At 46.2% G+C, this 16,156-nt stretch overlaps 1 protein-coding gene across 2 annotated transcripts in view; it reads right to left on the bottom strand.

Annotated features, from left to right (window-relative positions):
- LOC121004925 (pulmonary surfactant-associated protein D-like) overlaps nucleotides 1-16,156 on the bottom strand; it is a 46,501-nt gene that overhangs the window by 8,302 nt on the left and 22,043 nt on the right. For both annotated transcript variants that reach the window (XM_040437357.1, XM_040437358.1), the window contains exons 7-9: nucleotides 10,478-10,630; nucleotides 10,213-10,365; nucleotides 7,999-8,079 (exon numbers count right to left, since the gene is read on the bottom strand). In XM_040437357.1, coding sequence (XP_040293291.1) covers nucleotides 7,999-8,079; nucleotides 10,213-10,365; nucleotides 10,478-10,630 — 387 coding nt within the window. The remainder of the gene's footprint in view (nucleotides 1-7,998; nucleotides 8,080-10,212; nucleotides 10,366-10,477; nucleotides 10,631-16,156) is intronic.

Raw genomic sequence — 16,156 nt, 5'->3', positions numbered from 1 at the left:
TGGCTTGTCCCTTGTGTGCACAGAATAAGACGCCTAAACAGCGCCCTGCTGGTTTCCTGCTTCCTCTTATTGAGGCTTCCTGGAAGCAAATAGCCATGGATTTTATCACAGATTTGACTGTTTCTTCTGGCTGTTCCGTCATTTGGTTAGTCGTGGACAGATTTTCCAAAATGGCGCATTTTGTCCCTCTATCAGGTCTTCCTTTTCAGCTCCTCAACTGGCCAAGAGATTCATCCATCACATTTTCCGTCTTCATAGTTTTCCTCATTGTATTGTCTCCGATAGAGGCATTCAATTCACTTCTAGGTTTTGGAGGGCTCTTTGCAAGCTGTTGAATGTGTCTCTGGACTTCTCGTCAGCATATCATCCTCAGTCTAATGGCCAAGTGGAGCAGGTCAACCAGATCCTTACAAATTTTCTGTGCCATTTTGTTAATCTCCATCATGAGGACTGGGTCCTATAATTATCATGTCAACGAAGCCTCCCAGAAATCACTGTTCTTCATTGTTTATGTGCAGCAACCCAATATCCCACTTCCAGTACCATATACTTCGGGTCTTCCTGCAGTTGATGAGATCACTGGAGATTTTTTAAAGATTTGGAAGGAAACCGAGATTGCCTTGAAGGAAACAGCTGCAAGAATTAAGGACTTTGCAGATAGGAAGAGCAGGAGTCCTCCTCAATTTCATCCTGGCATTTAAGCCAGATATATTTAGAAGACAGCCAGACCTTAAAGAGGTTGTCTCACTTCAGCAAGTGGCATTTATCATGTAGATAAAGTTAATACAAGGCACTTGCTAATGTATTGTGATTGTCCATATTGCTTCCTTTGCTGGCTAGATTCATATTTCCATCACATTATACACTGCTCGTTTCGATGGTTACAGACCACCTTGCAATCCATCAGTCGTGGTCCTGCTTGCACACTACAGGAAAAAGCGTCAGCCTCTCCTCCCTATGTGAGACAGCATGCGCACGTCTCCTATCTTCCCCAGCCTATGGCTGGTCTTCAGGAGGTATTTAAAGGCGTCTCCTTCTACAGGAAGATGCCTGAGCAACTTAGGTTTCTAGCTAATCAGTTTGAGCTAAGATGTTCTGTTGGTTCTTTCTGTGTACCGGATTTTGGATTACGTATTACTGACTTTGCCTGATTGCCGCCTGCCCTGACCCTGATCTACGTTTACGGACATTGCCTGACTGCTGCTTGCCCTGACTTCTGCCTTCGTACCCTGACCGTCTGATCAGTCTCTAGCCTCCCAGCATCCACTGGGTGTATTGTGTCAACTGGAGTGGGTTCACACTCTGGTCCCGATGTGTTCCAATTCCTCTCTGAGATTGCACCTGGTACTCCCCTTGGGAAAGTCTCTCCTCACCACCAGAGGTATTGTGTGAAGAACGAGGGCTGTGCTCAGACATTGCCCTCAGAGTGAGTTGTTCACATGGAGCTGTGGGTTCCCACCCTCTGGTCATAACACAAACCAGTGCATAACTATTCCTTCTTTAAGCTGAGAAGTGGATACAGCTGTATCTAGTCTAGGCAACATTGTGAACTAAACAGTCTGGACTGCAGACTAAGGGCTGTATTACACCAATGGATTATCTGACCAATATCTGGCCAATCAGACCAATAGTTGATGTGTATAACAACAGATCTGTGTGTGTAATAGGCCATCTGACCAATGATTGGTCAGTAATCTGTCAGATATCTGTCAGATAATCTTTTGGTGTAATATGGTTCTAAGGCCTTATTCACATAAGTGTTTATTAAGTGTTTTCCATTAGTGATTATGAGGCCACAACCAGGTGGGGGTCAGACACACAGAACAGGTGCAAATCTTTTTATTACACCTTATCTCTGTGCAGTCTTAAAGGGCTTCTGTCACCCTCCAAACAGCAATTTTCAGTTTTGGACTTAATATATTTGCTAATGTACGCAGATTCCATATATACCCCTCTTACCTCTGGCTGTGCTATAATTTCAGTAAAAATCATACTTTTGTGATATGCAAATTTCTTCACTACCAGCAAGGTGGGTGGACTTGATGGTAGCCGCCGCATCCTCGGTCTGAAAAAACGCCCCCTGATTGACAGGGCCAGCGAGCGCTCTCATCCTCCAGCTGGCCCTGTCTGCAGCTCAAATCCCGCGCCTGCGCCGTATCGGCCCTCATTCGGCGCAGGCGCTCTGAGAGAAGGACGCTCGCTTGGCTGCTCCCTCCTCAGTGCGCCTGCGCCGAAGATGTCTGCCCTACACCCGGAAGAGAGTCTGGTAGTGAAGTAATTTGCATATCACAAAAGTACGATTTTTACTGAAATTACAGCACAGCCAGAGGTAAGAGGGATATATATGGAATCTGCGTACATTAGCTAATATATTAAAGGGAACCTGTCACCTGGATTTTGTGTATAGAGCTGAGGACATGGGTTGCTAGATGGCTGCTAGCACATCCGCAATACCCAGTCCCCATAGCTCTGTGTGCTTTTATTGTGTAAAATAAAGATTTGATACATATGCAAATTAACCTGAGATGAGTCCTGACCCTGACTCATCTCACATGCAGGACTCATCTCAGGTTAATTTGCATATGTATCAAATCAGGTTTTTTACACAATAAAAGCACACAGAGCTATGGGGACTGGGTATTGCGGATGTGCTAGCAGCCATCTAGCAACCCATGTCCTCAGCTCTATACACAAGATCCCGGTGACAGGTTCCCTTTAAGTCCAAAACTGAAAATTGCTGTTTGGGGGGTGACAGAAGCCCTTTAACTCCTAGTTTTGCCTCACAATCACTGATGGAAATCACTGATCGAACACTGGATGTGTAAATAAGGCCTAACAAAATAGAACTGAGCAGTGACATTGCTATCACAGAGCATATAAATTGGCTTGATTCCCCAAGTGACCAACACATTCATATGCCCCTTCATTTACTATAGTGTGAAAAACAAAGATTGTTAGCGCCTCTAAACAAGGGATAAATATATAAATGCCCCTTCATTTACTATAGAAGGTCTACAATATATGTGGGCCATATAAAGGCTGTCAATACTGATGTTACATAGTTTGTGCAGTTAAAAAAGGCATAAGCCCATCAAGTTCAACCAGTCTGAAATTGTGCAAACATCATTGCCCCTAAGGCATCACCTTATAACCAGGTGGGTCACTTTTACTGTGGGGGCACTTAGAGGGGCATTGGCAGGATGTGGAATGTGTGTGCATCTGTAACATGCTCTGATATTAAATAATAACGGCCTAGACATGTGGGGAATTGTAGTCCTCTCCTCTTATATCTCCTGTAATGTGCTCTGATATTACACAATAATGGCCTAGACATGCTGGGAGTTATAGTCCTCTCCTCTTATACCGTAGCTCCTTCTGTGACGTGCTTTGATATTAAATAATAATGGCATAGACATGCTGGGAGTTGTAGTCCTCTCCTTCTATACCTCCTCCTGGGCATGCTGGGAGTAATGTTGCATGCTGGGAGTAGGTAACTCATCGGCCAAGCTGGTAATTTAGTGGCTGCCGGTGCTGGAGATTTTTGCCGGCAGATTACTATATGGACTGTTACTAATGAGTGCTTCCATTGTGGAGCACTCATTAGTAGAGTTGAGCGGACACCTGGATGTTCGGGCTCGATGGGTTCGGCAGAACTTCACAAAAAAGTCATGGAAAGGGCTAGAGGGCTGCAAAAGGCAGCAAAATGTGGTTAAGAGCATGGCAAGTGCTCTGCAAACAAATGTGGATAGGGAAATGACTTAAAATAACATAAAATACGTAAAAATACAAAATAATAATCTTGATTTAGGAGGAGGAGGTCCATATGGAGTAGGAGGTTGAGGAGGCGGTGGATGTGGCAGTGTAGGCGGAAGCGGCGGTGGAGGAGGAGGAGGTAGCCAACACTGGTTTTTGTTTTTTTATTTTATTTTATTATTATTATTTTTTTGTTTAAATTTGGGTAGACCCCAAAACATTGGGAAATATAAAAAATAAAACATAGAGAATGTGCCCTGGAGTACAACAATGGCTGGGTGAGGCCGGTATACATGTCTATTCTGTACAAGGTACGGACAAGTCCTGTGGGATCCCCGCCTAGTTCATTTTAATGAACGTGAGCTTGTCCACATTGGCTGTGGACAGGCAGCTGCACTTGTCTGTGATAACCCCCTCCTGCCGTGCTAAACAAACGATCAGACAATACACTGGCTGCAGGCCAGCACTTCCAAGGCGTAAAGGGCAAGCTCAGGCCATGTGCCCAATTTGGAGACCCAGAAGTTGAAGGGGCAGACTCATCAGTCAGTACGTGTAGGCGTGTGCACACATACTGCTCCACCATGTCGCACGTCCCCGTGACGTCCACGATCCAATTGGATATCTTCTCTATCAACTTTTGATGTTCTTTTATGCGCCTACCATGGTGATCACGGGTAATGGGGAATCAGGGTTCCATGCCGGAGAGGGAGCGTGAGAAATAGCTACCACATCCAATGGAGGTCAATGGCTGAAATGTGATCTTGCGGAAACGTGGGACAAGTTATTGAAGCAGAAGCATCCAAGTAAAGGAGGGGGCGCGCAGCAATTACCCACTCCCGACTCGGGGAGGTAGTGACGATAAATAACAATACAGGACTCTTAAGATGCCCTGTTATTGGAATGAGTAATAAAAAATTTAAGGGAATGTCACGGCTGTATTTTGGATTTGGAAGTGTTATACAGGAGAGGCCCTGCTGCCGCTTTGTTGACTCTAGATAACTTCTGCCTGATCGCACGTCCCGTGACGTCCACGATCCAATTGGATATCTTCTCTATCAACTTTCGATGTTCTTTTATGCGCCTACCATGGTGATCACGGGTAAAGGGGAATCAGGGTTCCATGACGGAGAGGGAGCGTGAGAAAGGGATACCACATCCAAGGGAGGTCAATGGTTGAAATATGATTGGGCGGAAATGTGGGACAAGTTATTAAAGCGGAAGAATCGAATGAAAGGAGGGGGCGCGCGTCAATTAAAGGCGATTTTTTGAAATTTAAGTCCCTGTCACCTATGCAGAGCATGGGGTTTTCAACTGCAAAAAAAGTTTAATGTCACCCACCAATGGAACAGACAATTTTTTTAAATTTCGGTCCATGTCAACTATGCAGAGCAGGGGTTTATTCACGGCAAAACTGGGTTCATGTCACCCACCAATTGAACAGACGGTTTTACAAAAATTAGGTCCCTGTCACCTATGCACAGCAGGGGTTTGTATACGGCAAAAATGGTAAAATGTCACCTGAGAATGTAACAGATGATTTTTAGAAATTTAGGTCCCTGTCACCTATGAAGAGCAGGGGTTTATTCATGGCAAAAATGGTAAAATGTCACCCAAGAATGTAAGCTTTTGCACCCTGCTCCCTCTTTTGCTGTGCTGGTGCCTCTGTGCGACCACCGCCTCTTCCTCCAAACTGCACACGTCACTCGCATGACCTTGATTCCATGTGGGGTCTAGTACCTCATCTTCCTCAACATCATCTTCCACCCAGCGTGGCCACCCAGTAATCAGCACAAGTTAGAATGTGTCCAACTCGGCGGTCGTTGCGGAGACACTGTAGCATGTAATCGCTCATGTGTCCCAGGCTGCCCAGAGGCAATGACAAGCTGTCCTCTGTGGGAGGTTTATTGTCTGTGTCCTCTGTATCCTCCCAGCCATGCACCAGTGATGGCCTAGAGCTGGTTTGGGTGCCACCCTGCTATGAACACAGTTCCTCCTCCTCCATCTCCTCCTTCTCATCCTCCACCTCGTCATCCTCCAGAACTGTGCCCCGGCTGGACAATTGTGTACCTGGCGTATGTTGGTGCAGGAACCCACCCTCTTAGCCACTTGTGAATGACTGGCGTGAAACCCTTGTAAATGATCCCTCTTCCTCCTCCTCCTATGCCACATCCTCTTCCATCATAGCCCGAAGCGTTTTTTCAAGGAGGCATAGAAGTGGATTAGTAACACTATCCATTGTTGGAGTTCCAGCTTGTGGGAAGGTCGCATATGAGCCGGTGAGCGAGAAGGCCAAAGTTACGCTGCAGCGCTGACAGGCGAGCAGCAGCAGGTTGAGAACGCCGAAAGCGCGCACAGACGGCCTGCACTTTCTGCAGCAGCTCTGACATATTGGGATAATTTTTCAGGAATTTCTGCACCACCAAATTCAGCACATGCGCCAGGCAAGGGATGTGTGTCAAACCGGCTAGTCCGAGAGCTGCTACGAGATTTCGCCCATTATCGCACACCACCAGGCCGGGCTTGAGCCTCACTGGCACCAAGCACTCATAGGTCTGTTGTTCCATAGCCATCCACAGCTCCTTCACGGTGTGGGGTTTGTCCCCCAAACAGATACGTTTTAAAACTGCCTGCTGTCGTTTACCCCTGGCTGTGCTGAAGTTGGTGGTGAAGGTGTTACGCTGACCGGATGAGGAGGCGGTAGAGGATGAGGAAGCGGAGTAGGAGGAGAAAGCAACAGGAGGCAAAGAGAAACACCCTGCAATCCTCAGTGGTGGAAGGACATGCGCCAAACTTCTATCAGCCTCAGGCCCAGCCGCCTGCTGTTAGGGAGATATAACATCTCTGACCGTGCGTACTGGTCCACGTATCCGAATTTAGGTGGACCTTGCCTCAGATGGCATTGCGCAGTGCACACCTGATTTTGTCCCCCACTTGGTTGTGCAGGGAAGGGATGGCTCGCCTGGAAAAGTAGTGGCGGCTGGGAACGACGTACTGTGGGACGTCGTTCGATTTTATTGGACTGTCAGAAATGCAGCAAATGCCGCAAATGTAGTATCTAGCACAAAAAGGGTGTTTTTTTCAAACAAAAATATAACAGCAGTATTTAACATTGTATTGGACTGTCAGAAATGAAGCGCAGACCGCAAATGTACTTTATGGGGAAAAAAATAAGATTCTTTTTCACCCACAGTGAAACAGATGGATTTACTGATTTTATTTCACTATCAGATTTGCAGTGCAGACAGCAAAGGTATTTTATGGGGAAAAAATTGTAATTTGTCCCCCCAGATGGATTTACTGAATTGATTATACTCACATATGCAGCACAGGGGTACTTTACAGAAAAATTAATTGAATATGTCACCTCCTGGGTCCCTGAACTCACAGATGGATAACCTATAATATTTTCCCTTCTCCTGGCACATATGCAGTGCAGGTGCACTTAAAAAATGGGTATATGTTGCCCACTGAACTAAAAGAACAGGATTAAATTATTGCCCCTGGCACATATGCAGTGCTGGTGCACTGCTGTTGCACAAAATGGCCGCCGACACCCACCTAACTAACAGACGGATAAAACGTATTTTTCTGTGTCACTGGGATCAGGGCAGGTACAAAAATGTTGCATTGCACCCACAAAAAAAAAAATCGCTGTAGATCGCAGAGTTAACAACAAGTTCTGATATCATATTCTTTCCTATTCTCTCCCTCACAGCAGCAGCATCCTATCCCTACACTAGTAAGAGCAGAGTGACGTGCGGTGCTACATGACTCCAACTTATATAGAGGCTGGGTCACATGCTGCTCTGGCTAATCACAGCCATGCCATTAGTAGGCATGGCTGTGATGGCTTCTAAGGGCACACGAGTTAAACGCTTGTTGATTGGCTGCCCTACAGCCTTTAAAAAAGCGCCATTAAATTGCTGAACACCGAACCAATTGCCGAACCGAACACTTTTAATGAAATGTTCGGGGTCAAAAAATCCTAAAGTTCGGTACGAACCGTACAGTTCGGGTTCGCTCAACCCTATTCATTAGTACAGTCGTTTAACTCTTGCCCTCTCCGTCACTTGTGTCTGGGATTTCATGAAGAAACAAAAGGATTTGAGCAAGCTGACATCCACATATGATCTGTGGTTAATTCTCCATGATGCTTGGAACAATCTGACTAAAACGTTTGTACAGTACCGTATGTACTAACGTTATTAACCATTTTTAATGATCAAGCCAGGGAAAAATATTTACCTTTTTTGAGAGAAAGAAGACTTTTTTCTAGAATGGCTACTTTGTTTTCTAGGTTTAAAATTTTTGTTGAAAGAGTAGCATCTAAAATGAAAAAAATCACCGTAAATAAACATCAAATAGTTATGAATATTTTTTTCATTAATGCATTTTCTTTTAAGTATAGAAATTTATCTTTAAAATATGTTAAATAGAGGTACAACATTGTCATAAAGAGAAGAGATAAAAAAAAGTTTGTTCAAAGCCTCATTCACACCTCTGTGTTTTGGTCAGTGATTGCCATCAGTGATTGTGAGCCAAAACCAGGATTGGAGCCTCCACAGACATCAGGTATAAGGGAATGATCTGCACCTGCTCTGTGTTTAAAGCTGCTCCTGGTTTTGGCTCAAAATCACTGATGGAAATCACTGACAAAACAATGATGTATGAATCAGACATATGGCAGTGGTCTTTGACTTTGATAGCCTGGAGTTTTACTTTTGCAACAGTCTAAAGGCTGTATTAGGCTGGGTTCACACGGGCGTGGCCGGCTTAGGTCCGGATGCGTCCTGGTGTATTGCGGCAAACCCGCGCGATTAGGTACACAATTGCAGTCAGTTTTGACTGCGATTGCGTTCCGATGTTCAGTTTTTATTGCGCGGGTGCAATGTATTTTGCACGTGCGTGATAAAAAACCGACTGTGGTATCCAGACTCGAACTTCTTCACAGAAGTTCAGGTTTGGGTTCGGTGTTGTGTAGATGTTATTATTTTCCCTTATAACATGGTTATAAGGGAAAATAATAGCATTCTGAAAACAGAATGCTTAGTAGGTGATCAATTGAGGGTTAAAAAAATAATAATAATTAACTTACCTTCTTCTCTGTTCGCGTAGTTCCCGGTCTCTTCTTTACTTCTTTAATGATGAGCTGTGGGCTAAAGGACCTTTGGTGACATCAGATCACATGCTCCAATCACATAATCCATCACCGTGGTGATGGACCATGTGATTGGAGCATGTGATCTGACGTCACTACAGGTCCTAGCCGGTAGTTCATCATTAAAGAAGTAAAGAAGAGACCAGGAACTACGCAAACAAGAGGAGAAGTTGAGTTAATTTTTTATTTTTTTTAACCCTCAATTGATCACCTACTAAGCATTCTGTTTTCAGAATGCTATTATTTTCCCTTATAACCAAGTTATAAGGGAAAATAATACAGTGAATAGACTGTCACCTAGCAACCATGCGTGAAAATCGCACCGCATCTGCACTTGCTTGCGGATGCTTGCGATTTTCAAGCAACCCCATTCATTTCTATGGGGCCTGCGTTGCGTGAAAAACGCAGAATATAGAGCATGCTGCGATTTTCACGCAACGCACAAGTGATGCGTGAAAATCACCGCTCATCTGAACAGCCCCATTGAAATGAATGGGTCGGGATTCAGTGCGGGTGCAATACGTTCACCTACCGCATTGCACCCGCGCGGAAATCTCGCCCGTGTGAGCGCAGCCTTAGACAGCCCGATTTAACAAGCGATTGTCTGGAAGGAAGCGTTCCTGCCCAGCAATCGTCTGCTCGTTAGTGGAGGAGACTGCTGCTATTACATGCAAGAGAGATTATTATTAGTGTTGAGCGCGAATATTCGAATCGCAAATTTTAATCGTGAATATCGCCACTTTGAGAATTTGCAAATATTTAGAATATAGTGCTATATATTCGTATTCGCGAACAGTGTTGAATATTCTAATCGCAAATTTATTGCGAATTTATCGTGACAATATTACATTGCCGATTTTCGCAATCAAGTAAACAATAACTGGAGATCACGAGTTCTCGAATTTTCAAATTTATTAGGCCCAAGTTTTTTGAAATATTGTGAATTTGAATATTGCCTATGCCGCTCATCACTAATTATTATACCATCACTCTTCCCTATACTGAATCATTGTTTGCCGGCAGCAGATCGTGATTAGACACCACGATCTGCCGCCTGAAAACAAAAAATTTTTTAACCTGTCAAAAGATTTGGATTGCCCGATGAACGAGCGTCAGTACAACACTGCCAGATGAGCGCTAACGAGCATTACTATAAACGCTCATTATCGATCATCTGTCAAAAAATCAACAGGTGTAATACAGGAGCCACATGCTGAAGAAGAGAACAATGAGCTTTGGCATTGCTTCTCATTGTTCTTAAGTTACCCCTACAAATTTTATCATACTACTAACAAACGTACCTAAACCTCCTTTGTCTCCTTTAGCACCAGTTGCACCTTTGGCTCCTGGAGTACCTGGTGCTCCTGTTGCTCCTTTAGCGCCTGCTATACCAGGAGAACCAGCAGCACCTGAAGGGCCTGGAAGGCCTCTGTCTCCTTTTACTCCTTGAATACCTTTGAATATAATTTGCAAATTAGTTAAATTTACTACTTAGGACAAGATATATTCATAAAGAGTTTATTATATCAATGAAATCCTCAGATAATGTATGTTGTTTTTATATACCTGGACTTCCATTGTTTCCTTTTGCACCTGGGCTTCCATTTAAACCTTGACTGCCTGGAGATCCTGTTGCACCAACAGAGCCCTTTGCACCTGCAATGCCTGGTGTCCCAGTAGCACCAGGTAGTCCCTTCTCTCCTTTAATTCCTTGAGCACCTTTGAAAAACAATATAAATTTATAATAATTGGTTTTCATTTTTTTCATCCCTTCTTTTTAAAAGCATTGTAGCTGTATGAGAACTAACTTAAAGTTGTATTTATTTAATGGCATTATTGAAAATGCATTAAAAACACCAATTCTGAAATTTTATGGGTTTGTTTTTCATAGTGTAAAAGAAAGCACATACAGTACAGTACAATTATGTTTAAAAAGGGGGTTTAGGTGCAAATTGCCATGGCTGCAATGTAAAACAAATGAGAACTACAAATAACCATAGACCAAGTAATGACCCGGAATGCAACAGGTAAACCTAAAAATCTAAGCACAATACTGTTAGTTTAAATTGAAAAAAATCTCTACTTTAGTAGCAAGGGTCAACAGTTTTTTCTTAAGGGCTCATGCACACGGCCGTTGGTCGGCCCTTCCGTGCATTGGGGACTTCAATTTGCGGCCCCCTATGCATGGGCAACATCCGTGCAGATTCCGCAGACGGATGCAGACCCATTCAACTTAAAAATAATAGAGCAAAAAATAGAACATTTAGCACCGGACCTTCTGGATTGCGGACCCAGGCAACGGCCGTGTGCATGAGCCCTTACTCAAAAAAGAGCAATCTACTCACCAGCAATGTAGACACTGTCCTTGTTGACGATCCCTCCTGTAGACTTTGTTTGGATCACCACAAGTTGCTATAGATAGCAAAATAGTAGGAATCCATGGATTCAACAGGATTTATAGAAGATGTTCATCTTGTGAATATTCTGAATAAATACAGCAGGCTGTTTTATCTTAAATGATCCTGCATAAGGCTCTGTCTCTTTGTGTCTCCATATTCCTGTGAGTGTTGGAATCATGATCTAAGATACACAGCTCCAGCTGGTAAAATGTGATTTGAAAGTGTGAGGGGCTGCAGAGTGGCTACCTACAGCAACTTGTGGTGATCCATACAAGTCTATAGGAGGGACCATTGATGAGGACTAGAGATGAGCAAATTATTCAAAAGTTCAAATCGACTGCTTCACCAAATTTTCCAAAATAATTTGCTTTGTGACGAATTACTTCATTATGAAGGGCATTTCTTGGTAAGTAGTGGATGTAATGACAAGGAGCGCCGATTGCACCGCTCCCCGTCATTGTACCAGATGCTGAGTTCTTACTTTGTTTTCTAAGTTTACAATTTTTGTTGAAAGAGTAGCATCTAAAATGAAAAATCTCACAGTAAATGAACAAATAGTTTTGAATATTTTTTTTCATTAATGCATTTTCATTTAAGTATAGAAATTAGGGATGAGCGAACCCGAACTGTATAGTTGGAGTTCGTACCGAATTTTGGGGTGTTTTCGTAAAAGTTCGGGTTCGGTGTTCGGTGCTTTCTTGGCGCTTTTTGAAAGTTAGGACAATACATTAGGACAATTTTTTTTTTTATTACTGTGGTGAACGGTAACAATGAGGAAAACATCTAGTAAGGGACGCGGACGCGGACATGGTCGTGGTGGTGTTAGTGGACCCTCTGGTGCTGGGAGAGGACGTGGTCGTTCTGCCACAGGCACACGTCCTAGTGTACCAACTACCTCAGGTCCCAGTAGACGCCAGAATTTACAGCGATATTTCGTGGGGCCCAATGCCGTTCTAAGGATGGTAAGGCCTGAGCAGGTACAGGCATTAGTCAATTGGGTGGCCGACAGTGGATCCAGCACGTTCACATTATCTTCCACCCAGTCTTCTGCAGAAAGTGCACAGATGGCGCCTGAAAACCAAGCCCATCAGTCTGTCACATTACCCCCATGCATATCAGGGAAACTGTCTGAGCCTCAACTTATGCATCAGTCTCTTATGCTGTTTGAAGACTCTGCTGGCAGGGTTTCTCAAGGGCATCCACCTAGCCCTTCCCCAGCGGTAAAAGACATAGAATGCACTGACGCTCAAACACTTATGTTTCCTGATGATGAGGACATGGGAATACCACCTCAGCACGTCTCTGATGATGACGAAACACAGCTGCCAACTGCTGCGTCTTTCTGCAGTGTGCAGACCGAACAGGAGGTCAGGGAGGAACACTGGGTGGAAGACGAAGCAGGGGATGATGAGGTCCTAGACCCCACATGGAATGAAGGTCGTGCCACTGACTTTCAGAGTTCGGAGGAAGAGGCAGTGGTGAGACCGAGCCAACAGCGTAGCAAAAGAGGGAGCAGTGGGCAAAAGCAGAACACCCGCCGCCAAGAGAGTTCGCCTGCTACTGGCCACCACCACCTGGGACCGAGCACCCCAAAGGCAGCTTCAAGGAGTTCCCTGGCATGGCAATTCTTCAAATAATGTGCTGACGATAAGACCCGAGTGGTTTGCACACTGTGCCATCAGAGCCTGAAGCGAGGCATTAACGTTCTGAACCTTAGCACAACCTGCATAACCATGCATCTGCATGCAAAGCATGAACTGCAGTTGAGTAAACACCTTAAAAACAAGGAACTCACTCAGGCTCCCCCTGCTACCTCTTCTGATGCTGCCTCGGCCTCTTCCTCCGCCTCTGGAGGAACGTTGGCACCTGCCGCCCAGCAAACAGAGGATGTACCACCAACACCACCACCTCCGTCACCAAACATCTCCACCATGTCACACGGCAGCGTTCAGCTCTCCATCTCACAAATATTTGAGAGAAAGCATAAATTCCCACCTAGCCACCCTCGATCCCTGGCCCTGAATGCCAGCATTTCTAAACTACTGGCCTATGAAATGCTGTCATTCAGGCTGGTGGACACAGACAGCTTCAAACAGCTCATGTCGCTTGCTGTCCCACAGTATGTTGTTCCCAGCCGGCACTACTTCTCTAAGAGAGCCGTGCATTCCCTGCACAACCAAGTATCCGATAAAATCAAGTGTGCACTGCGCAACGCCATCTGTGGCAAGGTCCACCTAACCACAGATACGTGGACCAGTAAGCACGGCCAGGGACGCTATATCTTCCTAACTGCACACTGGGTAAATGTAGTGGCGGCTGGGCCACAGGCGGAGAGCTCTTTGGCGCACGTCCTTCCGCCGCAAAGGATCGCAGGGCAACATTCTTTGCCTCCTGTAGCCTCCTCCTCCTACTCGGCTTTCTCCTCCTCTTCTTCCACCTGCTCATCCAGTCAGACACACACCTTCACCACCAACTTCAGCACAGCCCGGGGTAAACGTCAGCAGGCCATTCTGAAACTCATATGTTTGGGGGACAGGCCCCACACCGCGCAGGAGTTGTGGCGGGGTATTGAACAACAGACCGACGAGTGGTTGCTGCCGGTGAGCCTCAACCCCGGCCTGGTGGTGTGCGATAATGAGCGAAATCTCGTCGCAGCTCTGGGACTAGCCGGTTTGACGCACATCCCTTGCCTGGCGCATGTGCTGAATTTGGTGGTGCAGAAGTTCATTCGCAACTACCCCGACATGTCAGAGCTGCTGCATAAAGCGCGGGCCGTCTGTGCGCGCTTCCGGCGTTCACATCCTGCCGCTGCTCGCCTGTCTGCGCTACAGCGTAACTTCGGCCTTCCCGCTCACCGCCTCGTATGCGACGTGCCCACCAGGTGGAACTCCACCTTGCACATGCTGGACAGACTGTGCGAGCAGCAGCAGGCCATAGTGGAGTTTCAGCTGCAGCATGCATGGGTCAGTCGCACTGCGGAGCAGCACCACTTCACCACCAATGACTGGGCCTCGATGCGAGACCTGTGTGCCCTGTTGCGCTGTTTCGAGTACTCCACCAACATGGCCAGTGGCGATGACGCAGTTATCAGCGTTGCAATACCACTATGTCTCCTTGAGAAAACACTTAGGGCGATGATGGAAGAGGAGGTGGCCTAGGAGGAGGAGGAGGAGGAAGAGGGGTCATTTTTAGCACTTTCAGGCCACTCTCTTAGAAGTGACTCAGAGAGAGGTTTTTTGCAACAGCAGAGGTCAGGTACAAATGTGGCCAGACAGGGCCCACTACTGGAGGACGAGGAGGACGAGGAGGACGAGGAGGAGGTGGAGGAGGATGAGGATGAAGCATGTTCACAGCGGGGTGGCACCCAACGCAGCTCGGGCCCATCACTGGTGCGTGGCTGGGGGGAAACACAGGACGATGACAATACGCCTCCCACAGAGGACAGCTTGTCCTTACCTCTGGGCAGCCTGGCACACATGAGCGACTACATGCTGCAGTGCCTGCGCAACGACAGCAGAGTTGCCCACATTTTAACGTGTGCGGACTACTGGGTTGCCACCCTGCTGGATCCCCGGTACAAAGACAATGTGCCTACCTTACTTCCTGCACTGGACCGTGATAGGAAGATGCGCGAGTACAAGCGCACGTTGGTAGACGCGCTACTGAGAGCATTCCCAAATGTTACAGGGGAACAAGTGGAAGCCCAAGGCGAAGGCAGAGGAGGAGCAAGAGGTCGCCAACGCAGCTGTGTCATGGCCAGCTCCTCTGAGGGCAGGGTTAGCATGGCAGAGATGTGGAAAAGTTTTGTCACCACGCCACAGCTAACTGCACCACCACCTGAACGTGTTAGCAGGAGGCAGCATTTCACTAACATGGTGGAACAGTACGTGTGCCCTCCACGTACTGACTGATGGTTCGGCCCCATTCAACTTCTGGGTCTCCAAATTGTCCACGTGGCCAGAGCTAGCCTTTCATGCCTTGGAGGTGCTGGCCTGCCCGGCGGCCAGTGTTTTGTCTGAATGTGTATTCAGCACGGAAGGGGGCGTCATTACAGACAAACGCAGCCGCCTATCCACAGCCAATGTGGACAAGCTGACGTTCATAAAAATGAACCAGGCATGGATCCCACTGGACCTGTCCATCCCTTGTGCAGATTAGACATTTATAACTACCTCCCCTTAACAATATATTCTTGTACTCCAGGGCACTTCATTCAATTCTCTTTTTTTAATTTTACCATTATATTGCGGGGCAACCCAAAGTTAAATGAACCTCTCCTCTGTCTGGGTGCCGGGACCTAAATATCTGACAGTGGCCTGTTCCAGTGGTGGGTGACATGAAGCCTGATTCTCTGCAATGGGACCTCTCTCCTCTGTCTGGGTGCCGGGGCCTAAATATCTGACAATGGCCTGTTCCAGTGGTGGGTGACGTGAAGCCTGATTCTCTGCTATGACATGCTATTTAATTCTCTGCTATGGGACCTCTCTCCTCTGTCTGGGTGCCGGGGCCTAAATATCTGACAATGGCCTGTTCAAGTGGTGGGTGACGTGAAGCCTGATTCTCTGCTATGACATGAAGCCTGATTCTCTGCTATGGGACCTCTCTCCTCTGTCTGGGTGCCGGGGCCTAAATATCTGACAGTGGCCTGTTCCAGTGGTGGGTGACATGAAGCCTGATTCTCTGCTATGGGACCTCTCTCCAATTGATATTGGTTAATTTTTATTTATTTTATTTTTATTTTAATTCATTTCCCTATCCACATTTGTTTGCAGGGGATTTACCTACATTTTGCTGCCTTTTGCAGCCCTCTAGCCCTTTCCTGGGCTGTTTTACAGCCTTTTTAGTG

This window comes from Bufo bufo, chromosome 6 (genome assembly GCF_905171765.1).
Source record: "Bufo bufo chromosome 6, aBufBuf1.1, whole genome shotgun sequence".
In the NCBI taxonomy this organism is placed as follows: Eukaryota; Metazoa; Chordata; class Amphibia; order Anura; family Bufonidae; genus Bufo; species Bufo bufo.
The sequence above is the reverse complement of the archived record's forward strand: the minus strand, read 5'-3'. Positions and strand labels throughout refer to the sequence as shown.